At 49.6% G+C, this 15,719-nt stretch overlaps 4 protein-coding genes across 9 annotated transcripts; 2 read left to right on the top strand and 2 right to left on the bottom strand.

Annotated features, from left to right (window-relative positions):
* The first annotated feature begins 191 nt into the window (after nucleotides 1-191).
* On the top strand, nucleotides 192-4,312 carry gfm2 (GTP dependent ribosome recycling factor mitochondrial 2). Of its 2 annotated transcripts, XM_061292980.1 has the most exons (20): nucleotides 192-420; nucleotides 493-571; nucleotides 692-737; nucleotides 821-918; nucleotides 980-1,105; nucleotides 1,221-1,309; nucleotides 1,383-1,471; nucleotides 1,550-1,610; nucleotides 1,699-1,881; nucleotides 1,980-2,060; nucleotides 2,151-2,299; nucleotides 2,377-2,517; nucleotides 2,577-2,676; nucleotides 2,750-2,912; nucleotides 2,984-3,060; nucleotides 3,122-3,260; nucleotides 3,336-3,521; nucleotides 3,595-3,710; nucleotides 3,777-3,959; nucleotides 4,040-4,312. In XM_061292980.1, exons 1-20 carry the CDS (start codon nucleotides 412-414, stop codon nucleotides 4,166-4,168), a joined length of 2,244 nt encoding a protein of 747 aa, XP_061148964.1. In that variant the 5' UTR covers nucleotides 192-411; the 3' UTR covers nucleotides 4,169-4,312. The 2 variants fall into 2 exon arrangements, with proteins under 2 accessions (XP_061148964.1, XP_061148963.1); XM_061292979.1 differs by having other exon boundaries at nucleotides 3,595-3,959.
* hexb (hexosaminidase B (beta polypeptide)) lies at nucleotides 4,309-8,241 on the bottom strand. 3 transcript variants are annotated; one of them, XM_061293019.1, is made up of 14 exons: nucleotides 7,903-8,241; nucleotides 7,501-7,646; nucleotides 7,295-7,360; nucleotides 7,025-7,071; nucleotides 6,817-6,927; nucleotides 6,631-6,732; nucleotides 6,321-6,453; nucleotides 6,038-6,218; nucleotides 5,873-5,959; nucleotides 5,736-5,808; nucleotides 5,041-5,221; nucleotides 4,791-4,881; nucleotides 4,608-4,712; nucleotides 4,309-4,523 (listed from the first exon to the last, which is right to left on the bottom strand). In XM_061293019.1, the coding sequence occupies exons 1-14, from the start codon at nucleotides 8,160-8,162 to the stop codon at nucleotides 4,460-4,462; spliced, it is 1,647 nt and encodes a 548-aa protein (XP_061149003.1). In that variant the 5' UTR covers nucleotides 8,163-8,241; the 3' UTR covers nucleotides 4,309-4,459. The 3 variants fall into 3 exon arrangements, 2 of the variants coding, with proteins under 2 accessions (XP_061149003.1, XP_061149004.1); XM_061293020.1 differs by lacking the exon at nucleotides 5,041-5,221 and adding an exon at nucleotides 5,405-5,582 and having other exon boundaries at nucleotides 7,903-8,240; XR_009716353.1 differs by lacking the exons at nucleotides 4,309-4,523; nucleotides 4,608-4,712 and adding an exon at nucleotides 5,405-5,582 and having other exon boundaries at nucleotides 7,903-8,240.
* A 288-nt stretch (nucleotides 8,242-8,529) lies between these two features.
* Nucleotides 8,530-11,343, bottom strand: si:ch1073-398f15.1 (cardiomyopathy-associated protein 5). Its single transcript, XM_061293011.1, has 2 exons — nucleotides 10,813-11,343; nucleotides 8,530-10,674 (listed from the first exon to the last, which is right to left on the bottom strand). The coding sequence occupies exons 1-2, from the start codon at nucleotides 10,887-10,889 to the stop codon at nucleotides 8,721-8,723; spliced, it is 2,031 nt and encodes a 676-aa protein (XP_061148995.1). The 5' UTR covers nucleotides 10,890-11,343; the 3' UTR covers nucleotides 8,530-8,720.
* Nucleotides 11,344-11,657: 314 nt separating this feature from the next.
* Nucleotides 11,658-15,637, top strand: LOC133163287 (homer protein homolog 1-like). Of its 3 annotated transcripts, none has more exons than XM_061293052.1 (10): nucleotides 11,658-11,799; nucleotides 12,938-13,094; nucleotides 13,152-13,283; nucleotides 13,359-13,451; nucleotides 13,716-13,763; nucleotides 13,967-14,109; nucleotides 14,196-14,355; nucleotides 14,415-14,525; nucleotides 14,600-14,680; nucleotides 14,773-15,637. In XM_061293052.1, exons 1-10 carry the CDS (start codon nucleotides 11,795-11,797, stop codon nucleotides 14,959-14,961), a joined length of 1,119 nt encoding a protein of 372 aa, XP_061149036.1. In that variant the 5' UTR covers nucleotides 11,658-11,794; the 3' UTR covers nucleotides 14,962-15,637. The 3 variants fall into 3 exon arrangements, with proteins under 3 accessions (XP_061149036.1, XP_061149037.1, XP_061149038.1); XM_061293054.1 differs by lacking the exon at nucleotides 11,658-11,799 and adding an exon at nucleotides 11,885-12,152; XM_061293053.1 differs by lacking the exon at nucleotides 13,716-13,763.
* The last annotated feature ends 82 nt before the right edge of the window (nucleotides 15,638-15,719 follow it).

Below are 15,719 nucleotides of genomic sequence, written 5' to 3'. Positions count from 1 at the left end.
GCTGGTCAACGTGGGCGTCACTGCAGTGCCAGGGTAAATCTATCCATTAAAATGCACTGATTTGATATATATACGTTACTATTTGCAGTATAATAAATACAGAATAAGTGTAAACAATTAAAAAAAACTTTTCTCTGAGTTGCTTTTATTTGCGAACCAATAGGCGTTAAACGTTCCTAGGGGGACGTATTTTGGAGACGTACCCAATAGAAATGTGACTTATGACAGCTTGGAATGGTGTGTTCAGCGTAAACCGAGTATTTGCTATTTTTGTCCAGAACACATTGTTAAAAATATATTTTTTCCCTATGGAAAAGTCATATTGACCTAAGCTTAAGTCATCTCCCTCGTAAAGAGTGACGAGTAGGTCAAACGGATCTTAATATGCGGGTGTCATTGGACATTTAAAGGATGATTTGGGTAAGATGGGGACGGCGCGGTCAATACCGATTACACCTGCTCGTGTTGTGAAACGTTCACTGTCCTTTGCAGGGAAAGTATTTTATGGTACTGCGGTGCTGCACATGGAGACCGAACAGGTTGCCAAAGAGGAGATACAGCTTTCTTCCTGGTGGGAAGTCATTTGACGAATTTGAGCTATTTTCTACCATTTGCTCACAATATTAGAGCAAAAACAAGTAGAAACATTATAGTTGTTTTATATGTAAATATAATGACCACACTTTTACAGATGATGTGAAATCACTGAGGTCTGTTGTCAGCCCGGATGTATCCAAGTAAGTGGAGTAGTTTTACTTTCTTTTAGTCTCATGAAGGGGTTTATTTTTACACTGAGTATAACCTGTTAAACGTTTACCAGGATCCGCAACATCGGCATCATGGCCCACATCGACGCGGGAAAGACGACGACCACGGAGAGGATGCTTTACTACTCGGGCTACACCAGAGCGCTGGGAGGTGAGTTGGTAGGATGCGAACAAAGATGACAGAAGGCATCGAGTTGCTTTCATCCTTGCAGATGTGGACGACGGCGACACTGTGACGGACTTCATGGCTCAAGAACGGGAGCGCGGTATCACCATCCAGTCAGCGGCGGTGACCTTTGACTGGAAAGGTCACAGGATTAACCTGATCGACACGCCGGGTACGCATAATGACTCGGTTGTAAGACATATTCTTGCAGTCATTGATCTCGATTTGCTTTTATAGATGTTACGGAAAATTAAATGTAGTCAACTTTCTGTGTGACGCCATACCAGGTCACGTTGACTTCACTCTGGAGGTGGAGCGGGCTCTTCGAGTTCTGGACGGGGCCGTCGCCGTGTTCGATGCGTCTGCGGGCGTCGAGGTTTTCACGTTTCCGCTGCAAGTTTTTTTCCCCCAAGAAAAACAATTTAAATGTGTTCATGTGGATCCATTAGGCTCAGACGCTGACTGTGTGGAGGCAGGCACAGAAGCATCACATCCCGTGTGTTTGCTTCCTGAACAAGATGGACAAGCCTGCAGCCAAGTGAGGGAATGGTGCAATGAAATGAACTCATTGGAATGTATTCAAATGTTTATATAAAGGAAAACATTTCTTCCTTAGTCTCAGTTTCTGTTTGGAAAGCATCAGGCAGAAGTTGAAAGCCAATCCCATTCTGCTCCAGGTAACATTTACAGGAAAACGTTTTTGAATTATTTTAAAAAAAAATTCAAAATGTACAAAAAAATCTATTTTAATTACCTGCTTTGTAGCTTCCCGTCGGCAGTGGGAGGAACTTCTCCGGTGTGGTGGACTTGTTGACCAATCAGAGGCTGACGTGGAAGCCGACGGACGACGGGCGTGTTTTTGACACCAGCCCCTTTAGTGCGGCCCAGGAAGAGGAGGCGGAGCTCCTGCTGGAAGTCCGCCGGGCCAGAGCTGCGTTGATTGAGCAGGTGCAGAAGTCATTTTGGATTTTGGGGAGGAGCTAAGTCTAGCCGGGGTCCTTCGCAAAAATCAAAGCGTATTGTTGCGGTTACATTTTCAATGACAGGTTGCAGATCTGGACGACGACTTTGCGGAACTGTTGCTGACCGACTTCGGGGACAATTTTGACGCCGTTCCGTACATAAAAGTGAGTTGTTTGCTTAAAACGGCCACATCAAACCAAAAACCAGGATTTCCCAAATGATGGCGGGCCTGCTAAGCAAGGTTTTACCCTCAGCTCCAAGAGGCAGTGCGTCGGGTCACTCTGACCCGTAAAGGCGTTCCGGTGCTGTGCGGAAGCTCTTTGCGCAACAAAGGCGTTCAACCGCTTCTGGATGCCGTCACAGCCTTCCTTCCGTCGCCCGACGAAAGACCTCGCGACCTGGTGTGCGTGAGAACCGCCTCCTCCAACTTGGTTGCAAGGTTCCGACTTTTGACTTGCTTCCTCTCTGGGGCTCTAACAGGCGCTGGTACAAAGACGACTTGTGCGCTTTGGCCTTCAAGGTTCTCCACGACAAGCAGCGCGGCCCTCTGGTCTTCCTTCGGATCTACTCGGGAACGCTGCGAGCGCAGACGGCGGTGTACAACATCAACAGGAACGGCACGTAAGTCTGGAGCGAAGTAGTGTCGGAATAGATAGTTAAGATTCCCACTTTGTCGTCAGCGAGAGGATGAGCAGACTACTGGTGCCTTTTGCCGACCAACACGTGGAAATCTCCTCGATGACGGCGGGAAACATCGCCCTGACCGTCGGACTCAAACAGGTGAACTTGGACACCGCCGTCCGTCTCTTCTGAATGTTCTTCGATAGACCGCAAGTGCGTCCTCTCTCTCAAGACAGTGACGGGCGACACCATCGTCGCCTCCAAAGCGTCGGCGGCAGCCGCCGCCTGCCGAGCACAGACCGAAGGCCGGGCAGGCGTGGTTCTATCCGGGGTGGAGGTCCCCGACCCAGTCTTCTTCTGCACCATCGAGCCGCCCACCATGGCCAAACAGGCTGGTGGGTTTGCACGTGAGGCTTCTCCACAGCCTCACTTGCTATTCACCACAATGATTTTTTCCCCAACCCAGATCTTGAGAATGCGCTGAACAACCTCCAGAGAGAAGATCCCAGTCTCAAAGTTCGACTGGACCCGGATTCCGGACAGGTGACCCCCATCGCACGGTGGCGCTTCTTCACGCGAGAAAAATGACAGCTCAACTTTGCAGACGATTTTGTGCGGGATGGGGGAGCTGCACATCGAGATCATCCACGATCGGATACGAAGGGAGTACGGCATCGAGACCCACCTGGGCCCTTTGCAGGTGGCCTACCGGGAGACCATCCTCCGTCCGGCTTCAGCCACAGGTATAGTTTCACTTTGACGGCAATTACTTAGCTGCTTGAAAGATCTACCACAGCCTGGTTGTTCTATTGCGACAGACACTCTGGACCGCACGGTGGGCGATAGGAGACACGTGGTGACGGTGGAGCTGGCCGTCCGACCCGGCGAGGACCTCGCCGCTGCCGGGTCCTGTCAAGTGGCGTTCCTGGAGGAAGCCGCTGGGACCTTGTCGCAAGACATGAGGGAGGCAGTGGAGAACGGAGTGCAAAGCTCGTACCTCCAAGGTGAGCACTTTAAAGTCCTCCTCGCCGTTAGTTGGCGCTACACTGTGGACAATTTCTCATAATTGGCGTGCAGGTCCACTGGTGGGCTCTCCTCTCCAACGCGTGTCTACACTGATCCAACGCGTCAACGTGGAAGCTGGAACGTCTCCGGCCATGGTTTCCGCCTGCGTGTCCCGTTGCATGCTGAAGGTTGGTGAAATGACGTGCTTGCTGCCTTTTGGAAGGGCATCCTTGCTCCGTGCCCATTGCATGCAGGCTCTGAGGCTGGCCGGGGGGCAGATTCTAGAGCCCGTCATGTCTATGGAGGTGACGGTGGAGGAGGAGCACTTGGGGATCGTGTTGGGCGACCTGGCTCAGAGGAGAGGCACGATCCGGGACATCCGGAGTCGCCACGACGACAAGGTGCTGCTGGCCAGCGTCCCCCTGGCGGAAACCAGGGTCAGTCCCGAGATGCTGTATTTTTCTCAGCGGCACTTATTGACAAGCTGACTGAATTTGGGCTTTCTCCAACGGCAAAGGGCTATTCCACCGCCCTGCGAACCTTGACCTCGGGGAAGGCCACCTTCTCCTTGGAGCTGGACACCTACGAGGCCATGAGCGGGCAGGAGCAGAACGCGCTGCTGAAGCGAATGGCCGGCTTGGCGTGACTGGATGTTGATTTGGAGCAAAGACGCGGCGGCTGAAAGAACTCTGTACCACTCTGGACTCGGCTGACTTTGGCGGGATTCAAGCCTCCGAGCTCAGAAGCTGCCTGAACAATGATAATAATAAAAAAGTGTACGCCTGCTCAATTGATCAGCATTTATATTCACAGTCAGTCTTACAAAGATAAAAGAGTGCATTGATCAGAGCGTGTTTGTGTGTGTGCGTGCGTTAAAAAAAAAAAAAAGGTGCCTTCTTTCAGCGCTGGCACACTTGATTCCTCCTTTTCTTCCTCCTCAGATTCCCTTGAACTCGTGGGGGCAGTAGCTGGAGAACAACGGCTCGGCGGCGATCCCGCGTCTGCCCGGCACACAAAAATCCTTCGTTCAACCGCTGCGCCGTTTTCTTCTAACGGGAAAAAAAAAGGCTAGCGTGGGTACTCACTCGAGCAGGCGGCAGCGGTGCGAGGACAGCCTGGCGTACGCGTCGTTGACGTCCGTCACGTCCTTGGCGCTCCACAGGCGCTCGGCCACGGCGCTGGCGCGAGGCCTGTCCGAGCAAAAGCCGGCGTGTGAAAAATACTTTCCCATAACGTTAAGAGTTATTTTCCGCATGGAAAGGTCGTACCAGAGTCGCGGCGTGAGGTTGGTGGCGTCCACGTACTCCCCCCACATGCAGGCTTCTCCGCCCATCACCAGCTTCTTCTGCGCCTCGGTTCCTATTTTGGGAAAAATTGACCAGAGTGAAGATTTAAATTCGCTAAAGTGTTTTTTTAGGAAAGGCTCATTCAACAGGCTTACACTTATTTGTACAGGAGCTTCCATGAAAATTGGTTTTTGGGCTTTTTGCATTGCGCGCTATTTTAGGGGACACAAACCCTGAAAGTCCTGCGGGTCGGCCTTGTAATGGCCCTGCCAGTCCTGGCCGTAGGAGATACGGTTCAGGTACCAGGGGGTGGACAGTAGGGTCCGGTAACCCGCCGCCGTGACGTTGGCCATCTCATTCTGGTATTGCTGCTCGCTGCCTTTCCACACGTGGATGAGTGTGTCGGCCTTCAGCTACACAACACACAACACACACGGCTCTTTACGGCCGCGAATACAAAAATGGACGTTTGGCGATACTCGAAAGATTACTCTGAATGTGGAAATCAGAAAGCTAGCCTCATCTTCCTTAAGGTTGCGGTCACGCCTGCACACTAAGCGTAAGCCCGACAATGACCACCGTTTGCTCGGACTGACCGTTGAAGCCGAGCGGTTCCACCTTGTAGTACTGGACCCAGTCCTGGGCGTAGCTAATGTAATTTAGGTACCAGGGCGCCGACAGGATGGCGGTGAACCCGGCCGCCGTCACGTTGCGCAATTCATCGGCGGAGTTGGCGCCGCCCATCCACACGTGGACTACGGTGTCCGGCTTGAGCTGCAACGCGCCGAGTTTAGTGGCGCCGCCTGCGGCTCGCGACACTCGACGAGTGTCGCTCGCTGGATGATATCGATTTTGATTCGTGCGTGGGTGCGCCATCGACTACGTCACCCTTCAATGAGCGTGGCGGTGGCAAAACTGTGCATTTACCTTCACGCCATTGTCAAAGACCTCCTGCCAGATGATGTAGCCCTTCTTGGTGGCCGTCACAATGTCCAAAAGTCTGCATCAGATCAGAGATATTGATTGCCGAAGATTCAGCCCGCTGAGGAATTTTCCGTTCCCACCGTTGAATATAGAAGGACTCCAGCTTGCTGTAGTTTTTCCCGAAGCCTTGCTGCTCCATGAACTTCTGGATGTCAGGGTTAGACTTCCTGCAAAGGGGGAGAAGATGTCCAGTTGAGTGTGTTGATGTGGAGACGTTTGCTTGTGTGTTTGAGCGCGAGGCAGACCAGCAGGTGAAGTCCACCTCGTCACCTCCCAGGTGAACGTAGTCGTCCGGGAAGACGGCGGCGACCTCCTGGAAAAGGCGGCTCATGAAGTTGTAGCTTGTGTTGAGGATGGGGTTGACCGGGCCAAAGGTACCAGACGGTCCGGCGCCGGCAAAGCAAGGTGTCAGTAGATCCGCCTGTCCTAGGGATTGATTGAATCAAGTCTCGAATGAGATCAATAAACCAATTTCAGGAGGTCACGAGTTCTGGCAGCTTAATGCTGAGGCTAACACGGGACACCGACCTTTGCCCCAGGACTGCGTGTGGCCCGGAGTGTCGAATTCCGGGATGACGCGGATGCCTCGCAGGCGAGCGAATTCCACGATCATCTTCACGTCGGACGGGGTGTACACGTGAGTGTACGGGTGGTACGCCCCCTGTCGGCGAGGTCATGAAAAGACATTGGCTAAGCGAAGTGGCTAATCTGATGAAGCTAGCTACATAACAAGGGCAACAAAATGCAAGCAGAAATGAACTTATTAGGCAAACTAGTTTAAATTTTGCCAGCTAAGTTAAACAAGGCTAGCTAGTTGACCATAAACGTCACGGCTGACCTTCTGGCTGAGGTCCGGGAATGTTCGGCTCATGTAGGGAAAGGATTGATCGTCTACGATGTGCCAGTGGAAGACGTTAAACTTGTTCATTGCCATTGTTTCCTGGTGTCATGAAAAAAAAAAAAAAATGGCAGGAAAACACTGAGGGAATAAAAAGTGAGCAGTTCGGATTTTTCTTCAACATACCAGATTGGTCAGAAGGACTTTGACAGGTAGGAAGTGTCGCGAGGTGTCCAATAAGATGCCGCGGTGAGCAAATCGGGGGAAGTCACTGATTTCGGTCCTATTGACACTTTTCTGGAAGACAAACCAAAAACTGAATAACGCAGAGAATAATTATGAAGAAAACACCGATTGTTGATATTGATTTCGCCACGACACTAAGTCCACTTACAGCCCCAAATTCATCTTCATAAACCAACTGGCTGAAAGTTTCCAGACCTGAAAACAAACAAAAGACGTCCTGACCAAACAAATACGAGCGTAACAGTTCTTTCCATTTAAGTTTTTTTACCATGTCAACCCTCATTACACAATCGTTGCTTTCGTTACACAATTCCAGCCTCCTTATTCCTCTTTGTGAGTGACAAAATATCAAGATTAAGCATAGTTCTTTAAAATCTGATTCTGAGGGAGGAATAATTCAAAATAAAAACAAGCGTACCATGCAAGGCGCCCCAGACTTTTGGTGCCTTCAGGATTGCAAAGGGCTGGTCCACCAACAGTTCATCTGAAGACACAAACATGTATTTTTTTTTACTGCCATCATCATGTGAAAGAACTTTGAATAGGTTCATAGGTCAGAATCTAGGCAATAATTTCCTTGAAGCGACTTTACAGAGATTGGAAGTCAATGTTTGATGAATTTACATGACTCATCGGACGAAACACTGGGGTACTGGTCACACTCCGGGTTTGGGTCTGTGATCAACACCTGCAGACCCATCAGTTCTGGAAAGTTGCCTTGTCTGTGTGGCCGTTTGGATTTAGCCCCACCAAACATGTACTTGTAGTACCTAAAAATAAACACACACAATTGATGTCATTTAGTACATTTGTCAGATTGTTTTTATACTTTGAGCATGTAAAACCGCTTTAAACTAGGGTATTGATTTTAGTTTTCTTTCTTCCAAACTTTGGACTTTTTATGTAGTGTACTTGTTATTCGATATCGTTTCCTTTTACAACTATGTATAGGTAATTACTCACGTTACTTCCCACCACATTGCATAATAAAAATGGATTTTTTTCCTCCATTATTATTAACAATACCTTCTGTAGGCGTTCTGCAGGAGGTTACAGCTCGGCCCCGCCGACGACAAATTGCCGTCGAAGATTTGAAAGCTGGCGGCCGCTAACTTGAACGACGCGTCAAAGATGTCCACTCGCTGGGGTAGCGGCCACAACGACCCCCATTTGGAAGGCTGTGTGTCCCGGGGGAGCTCCTCGTCGACCCAGGTTTCCTGCCGGTTCCCCCAGCAGGAGGACAAGACCCCCAGCAGGAGGCAAACGTTGACGATGGAAGAAAACATGCTGTGACGAGAGTGACAGCGAGTTGGAAGACACTTCGAAAGCAAAACAGCATCCGGGGCTGACGTCTAATGGGCGGGGCCAACGTGACACATGCGGAAGTAACCTCGCAAATGAGGATGTTGTGTTTAAAGAGAACGCGCTCTCTTTTTTTTTCCACTCCGTTATATTAAAGTTTGAAACTCAATATCTGCTGCTGCGCCAGTGACAAGTCAAAATTAAGAACCTTGGCAAGAACGCGCTTGGTTCTATTTGAATTGAGCTTTCTCGTTTACCGTAGCCACGTCAGTTCACTCCCCCGCCCTGTAGAGTGGGGGGGGGGGGACTCTTCTTTTGAGGGCCATACAAATAAACTTGACACGTTCACACTTATTTGTGCAGAATATTATTACACTATTACACTAACTATTAATTACATGTTCACAAAATTAAGGACATCTCAGAAAGTAGTATACACATTTACCCCATTGGGTAAAACATCTAAGGCATGAGCGTCTGCAACGTGTCACCCACGATAAACAGATTTACTGAATATGAATTTTAATTTAAAGAAAGTGATACTAAAGAATGACACAATTTGTTTTTGATGGCTTGATGGGCAACGTTGCCAAATGATCTTGTTTTTCCAGGTGAACCTTTTCTGACTCGGGTACTTTAAGTTGTACTTCAATGTCCTCTCGCGCCATTGGTTTCTCATCAGTAATGTCAACAGATGTGTTGCCCTGAAGGATGTGGGAAGGGAGTGAGACCTCCTGATTTTCATCCTTCTCATTGCTGGTCTTGACCTTCGTCTCGGTCTCGTCCTCTCGCTGTTTTTCCCCGGTTGGCGTATCCTCGGCCGGAGTCAGAGGGTCCAGGGTCAGATGCTCCTTCAGGGGGCATCTGGTTTTTCTTCTGGGAGGAGGGCAAGGTTTGACCACTTCTGAATCTCGCAGCCACATCTGTTGATTGGATCGCAGCAGACTGTCAATGTCGTCCGAAGTTACGTCGTCAACATCCATCCCTTCCCAGTCAGGCTCGGAGGAAGTCTCAAAGACGTCAATGGGACCTTCTGGGATTCCGGTGTCTCCTACACCCGTTTCTGTAACGCAACTTGTAGGGGATGGACTCTCGTCGTCTTCTCGTGAAATTACAAAGTTCTTGATGTCACATGGAGAAGAACTGGCACTTGACCTAAAAAAATCTGTAATTTCCTCCTCCGAGTTTGGTATTTCACACTCAGGGGAGGTGGAAGGAAATTCAGCAAAACCTTTGGATAAAAGTGAAGATCTGTGCTCAAGAACTGGTTGAGCCTCCACCACGGGTGTCTCATCTATGAGGACATACTTCTCCAAGTAGCCCCTGGCTTCCCGATCTGAATGCCTGCTGTGGAAGGACTTTTCAGAAGTCACGCTCTCTGTATCTTCTTCTTTTTTCCGACTTCCTGTTGCCTCCTCGTACAAGTCGTTGTACAAAAAGGCCATGGCTTTGGGTTCTTCTAACAAAACGGGGTCGATAATCTTGGGCGGCCCTTCGGGTAGAAAGACCGGAGTCAAGATATTCTCTTGGCTTCCGAACAAAGTGCATCCGTTGAGTTTAGAAGGAGGCGGGGAGACTTTGGGCTCTCCGAGGTGATCCTCGGTGTCCAGGTGGCTTCTTGTGAGGTAGTCGTCCGTACCGCTGTAGAAGAATTCCTCTAGAGCCTCACTGGTGAGTGCGGCATCTGGGCTTTTGTGATCCTCACCTGTTGTGGTGTCTTCGCTCTGCACTGGTTCCTCTGGGACAGGAAGTCCAAGCTTAGGTGGCACCACAGCGGGACTTCCCGGAGCGTGATCATCAATCAAGGCGAATGCTTCAAAGTAGTCCACATTACAATCAGCGTCCTTTCTCGCCACAGGAGCTCCTGGTGGATCTGCAACCGGTTGGGCTTGTGCAAGTGATTCTGCTGAAGCGTCCTCCCTCGGCTTGCTGTCCTGTTCAAACGACTTGTCACAGGTCTCCTCTTCTTTGTCGTCAGCTTTAGAAGCAGATCCTTCCTCCAGATAGGACAGGTTGTCTACCATCGCCTTGCTCTCCTCTTCATCCACGCTCGCCAGCTTGTGAGGAACAACAATGTTGAGGATTTCTGAGCATTCAGACACTAGACTAAAAAGCCTTTGCTCCTTATCTTGACGAGGAGCCCGCTCTTCTTCTTCATCTCCCTCGTCTTTCACGTGCAGCGGGGCAAGTCCCATTAAGTCTGGTTTTTCTGACTTGTTGTCACTTCTCTCTCTCTTTTGTCCTTCCGCTTCAGATTTCTTCCGCCTTGACATCAACTCCTCATCCATGACGAAGATAATCCTTCCTGCCGGAGGGCCGGATTCCTCGGCGGGTTCCTCAGCTTTGGGTGCCCAGGATGTGGAGCAGCGACTCGGGGTGGTCTCCCAGGCGATTCCGCTGTCCTCACTTTGCATGGTCACCATGGAGAAGGAGGTGTCCATGACCAAACACTGCATTTTTGGACGAACGTTGTCATTGTGGACGGCTTCACGTAAACTGAAGGACAGAATGTAACATCGCTGATGAGATGTTTGGAACTTTTGACACATTTTTTAAAATCTGATCTTGGCCAGGCACCCTCTGACCCAAAACAGCTTCAGTGCACACAAAGATAGTGGCGCCTATCCAAACGACCTGTTTTGAAGGTTCTCCACTTCATCGACAGCATCCCGGTCCGGCTTGGCGACATCATCAGGCGTCAGAACTTGCATCTCGGTGTCGACATCGTCGTCCCGTTAATGCCTCCATCGTCGGATCTCCCCGATGAGGTTTTTGCTTCACCCTTCTGCTCTGCTCGTCACGTTGCAAACAAGTTCACTCGAGTTTTCCGACTCAGCGTACTCTTGAAATAGAAAACCGGTCTTCCTGTGTTTCATGAGAGGCATTCGCTCCATGTTGGACGTGACTTGAGCCGGGGACTTATTTTGTCAATTGACCTTTCGCTCAAAACATCCACCCCGCAACAACAGTCGTAGACGCTTAAGTCAAATTTAGGGTGTTAAAATGGAAGACACAGGTTTTTATTTTCAATTTTCAAAAAAGTCCTGTTGAAACAAATAATCCTACAATTATTAGTTATTATAAGCGGCCTGGAAGATGAATAAAAGAAGACATTACAAACGTTTTTTTAAATTCTTTTTTGGGATCAACAACATTCAACCAATCGCGTCCGTGTACGTGATGACGTCGTCGTCTTACTGTACATCCAACGAATGGATGTACAGTAGCGAATTTACATGGATCTTTTTCAAAAAACAAAACATAAAGGAAACAATACTAATAATAATCTGGTTCGAATGCATTCGGCCTCAACCCGTAAGAAAAGTGAATTTTAATTCGCTTACAGCCGGGTGCAGGGGTTAGGGTTAAGTAGTGGATACGAGTGATGCTAGCAGGTGTTAGCAGGTTCTAGCCGGGCGGCGGGCGGAGGAGGAGGGTTCGCTCGCGGTCATCATCATCATGCGCGTCCGGGCACGCATGCACCCACGGCCGCCAACACGTCAGGCCATGTCGGAGTGAACCGTGAAGACGAGGAGCGAGGGGATCGAACCAGCGGGGACGGCGGCGGCGGCTGGAGGGGAGAGTCTTCGGGACCACTCGGATTACACCAGCAACCATGGGGTACGTTTTATTAGTTGTTATTTTCCGTGCGGTGCTTATGCCAAAGCACGAGCGCGGTTTGTTTTCGCGCACCTCTGCACATTACTGCGCGTCACTGTCAAGATCGTAAACAAACACCACCGGTGCAGCTCTTGGAACATTTACTAGCTTAGCCTAGCCTAGCTGGCTAGCCACCGCTTGCTCGCTAATAAACGCTCGGAAGGAGATTAAAGCCGCTCGTGAGGACAGCAGCTGTCAATAAATCCACTCACAGACTGACACATTTTGTCATGTGTGTCAATTCTGCAACACCATTCGGAATGTGGGTGGAGACGCACTGGCAGGGTTGTTGTGTGTTGCCACCAAAGTCTGCGGTTGGTTTACTATTATTATTATTTTTTTCTGGCTAATTCAGTGAACCCCTTTTATCGCGGGTCCAGTTCCAGACCCACCTCTAATAAGATGCCGGAGAGAACATATTAGAACCAGATGTTTTAGCCCAGTCACGTGCTTTTTGGTCACATGAAATCACTGATTAAAACACAAAGTCTTCTTTCTAGATCATTCTCCAAACATGAGACGAACCTTTCTTCTTAGTAACCCAAATCAAAACAAACCCCCATACTTTTAGCAGATCAGATCAGCGAGTATTTGCGGGAGGGTAAGAGAGATGCGCTCACGTGGCTTGTTGCCCCGTTGCCATGGCGACGCAGCATCTAAGTAAGTCATGCCGGTTTGCGGCTGCCAAAACGGCCGCGTGTTTTGCAGTCAGATTATTTCGAATTACGCTGGTGAGGAGCCCTTCACGTGCGCCGCTTTTATTTGCCGAATCGTTCGCTCGGGATCACAGGAAGGTCTTTATGAAGGTGTGACCAAGAACGGCCAACTCTCGCCACAACAGATCTGCTTTCATTCCAACACCCCCTCAACATTTGGCTCAGCATCCTCATCCCATCCATCCAGTGGATTCCCGAACTCATTGTTCCTTTTCAATTGGATAGCGTAAAGGGATTATGCTTGAACAATGGCAAAACACAAGGTCACATTTGGATCCAGTGGAACATCACTCGCCTTTTAAAGTCACACACTCAAAGTCACAACATTTAAGTGGTCAACGATATTCTTACTGTAAAACTCGCCCTCGTCTGTCCCCGTGCAGCGAGCAGCCCATCTTCAGCACGCGGGCGCACATCTTCCAGATCGATCCGACCACCAAGAAGAACTGGCTTCCCACCAGCAAACACGCCGTCACTGTCTCTTACTTCTTTGACAGCACCAGGAATGTCTACCGCATCATCAGCCTGGACGGAGCCAAGGTTTGCACTCACTGTTTGAAGAAATGAAATCAAATCTTAATCCGACTTGTCCGCCAGGCCGTCATCAACAGCACCATCACCCCCAACATGAACTTCACCAAGACCTCGCAGAAGTTTGGTCAGTGGGCCGACAGCCGCGCCAACACCGTCTACGGCCTCGGCTTCTCGTGCGAGAGCCACCTGAGCAAGGTCTTATTTGTTATAACTGCTAGTTTTTAGCAGGCGGCTAACCGATTTGTGTTTATTTTTTTTCTTTTGACCCAGTTTGCGGAAAAATTTGCTGAGTTCAAGGAGGCGGCGCGACTTGCCAAGGAGAAGTCCCATGAGAAGATGGAGCTCACCAGCACGCCCTCGCAGGTACACGAGAGTCAATGAGTTATGCTACTTCTTTAAAATATTCATCAATTCAACATTTTTCCCTACCACTACTTTGAATTATGAGTCACTAAAAAAAAAAAAAACTTTTGTTGCCCTACAATCTCGGTTAACCGCCAAAATCAGGGATTTATTTCGTCATTGCTTTAACATACTAGCTTCGCAACAATTGAGCTAACGGTCAATCCGACGCGCAAGCTAACCTTGGACTAGTGTAACTTCCTGTTGTGCCCGACAACACCGCAGGGCAGCGCTGTCAGAAGGAACGTGTTGCCCGCCAACAAACCCAAGAAGGTAAATCTAACGTGAACCCTCCGTGGTGACCCGTTTTTCTCACTCAAACCCTCGCAACGTTTCCCTTTTGGTGGACTGTCGCTCTTCCCTCGGGCAAACCCCCGTGGAGGCTGCGTGTAGCCATGGTGACGGTTATAAATGCTTTCAAGGGATATATGTAAACACAAATGATAAATGCATCTATTTCTTTTTTAAATGTTGAGGAGTCCACCAGCTGCCCTCCACAGTCACCGCTGACGCCGGAGAGCGTGAACGGCGGCGAAGACGAGAGAGTGGCGGCGGGCACGCCTCAGCCCGCGGAGGCCCGAGCCGAACCTTCCCACAATGCACTTCCCTTCTCGCACAGGTGACCACGACTTCAACAAGCGCGTTGAACCTAAACGATGAATTGATTAACGGCGCCGCCGTCCGTCTCTTTGTCAACGGCTGTAGTTCGTCCAGCATCGGGAAGCACTTGGAGGCGGAACTGGCGGCACTAAAGGGCAACAACGCTAAGCTCACGGCGGCGCTGCTCGAGTCCACGGCTAACGTCAAGCAGTGGAAGCAGCAGCTGGCCGCTTACCAGGAGGAGGCGGAGCGCTTACATAAACGGGTAGGCATAGTGCTTCTTTTATTTTGATTTTCTAAAAACTTTTTTAAATGCCATCAAAGGTGACGGAGCTGGAGTGCGTGAGCGGCCAAACCACATCGGTGAAATCGGAGAAAACGGAGTTGAACCGCACCATCGAGGAGCTGGAGGCGGCACTGAAGGCCAAAGAGGACGTACGTGCACGGCGATCACCCCTCGACTTCTGACCTTTCACCCTCAGCTCAACCCGCTACGTTTCTCTCGTCAGGAGTTGGAGTGTCTCAAAGCCGAGGTGCAGAGTGCCAACCAGTTTCGGTCCCAAAGAGACTCGCTCACGCGGAAGCTACAGGTGAGCGTCGGAATGTCTTTTCAAAATGGCCGCTTCAGGTCAAAATGGCATGTCCTGTCCTAAAAGTTGCGCGTGATTTTTCCCTTTTATAGCAAGTGGAGCGTCGTAACGAAGCACTGGAAGTGCAACTGGGCGAGCTGGAGCGGCGCGTGGACGCCAACCGGCAGGAGCGCGAAGTCTTCCGCCAGAGCCTGCGCTCGCTGCTGCAGCTGCTGGACGGCAAGATCTTCGAGCTGACCGAGCTGCGGGACGCCCTCGCCAAGCTGCTCGAGTGCAGCTAGAGACGGCAGCTCGGCGCCGCTTTTCACTGCCGCCATCACGTCGCCACGACGTCTCGAGATGTTTACACGCTTTCTAGGCATTTATGGTACTCGCTCACTTTTTGCCACGCCCACTCGGATCGTTTACAGCAGCCAAGTGAACGGCCGGCCGGGATCATGATGATGCCTTTACCGCCGTTACACTGGGACTTTTTTGGTGCGCTTCTTCAATCATTAAACTTGGGAGGGCTCGCTCCCGCCTTTTCCCTCCTTTTTTTCCGAACGACATCATCAGCCAAATGAATCAATGGTGCGAGGACTTGACAAAGGTGCGCTGTAGCACTCGGGCGGGCGACGGCGAACCGCCAAGCAGCAATACAAAAGATGACGAAGCTTTGTCACTTTCAGGTACTTTGTTTTTCACCTTTGAGGTGAGAATTTTGACAGAATTTGAAATATTATTTAAAAACTGGCAATATTTTTGAACTATTTATCAAGTAACTAAAGCTTGTTTGGATTTTTTTTTTTTTTTTGGGCCAAATGTTTTTTTTTTCTTCTGTACAGTTATTTTTTTGCTGACATTGCCTTTTAGTCAGTTGTTGATTTGTTGCCAAAAAATCACGTCAGAGAGACACATCGCAACTTTAAGGGCTTGATGTCAAATGTATTTGAAATAAAATGTTTATGCAGACTGTCATTTTGGAGTTTTTAACTAAAAGCTGCTATGCATTTTTGTCATATTCTAAGGAGAAAAAAGGTAAATGTTGTCTTATTTACAT

This window comes from Syngnathus typhle, linkage group LG12 (assembly GCF_033458585.1).
Source record: "Syngnathus typhle isolate RoL2023-S1 ecotype Sweden linkage group LG12, RoL_Styp_1.0, whole genome shotgun sequence".
NCBI lineage: Eukaryota > Metazoa > Chordata > Actinopteri > Syngnathiformes > Syngnathidae > Syngnathus > Syngnathus typhle.
This window is presented reverse-complemented; position numbering and strand designations above follow the sequence as displayed.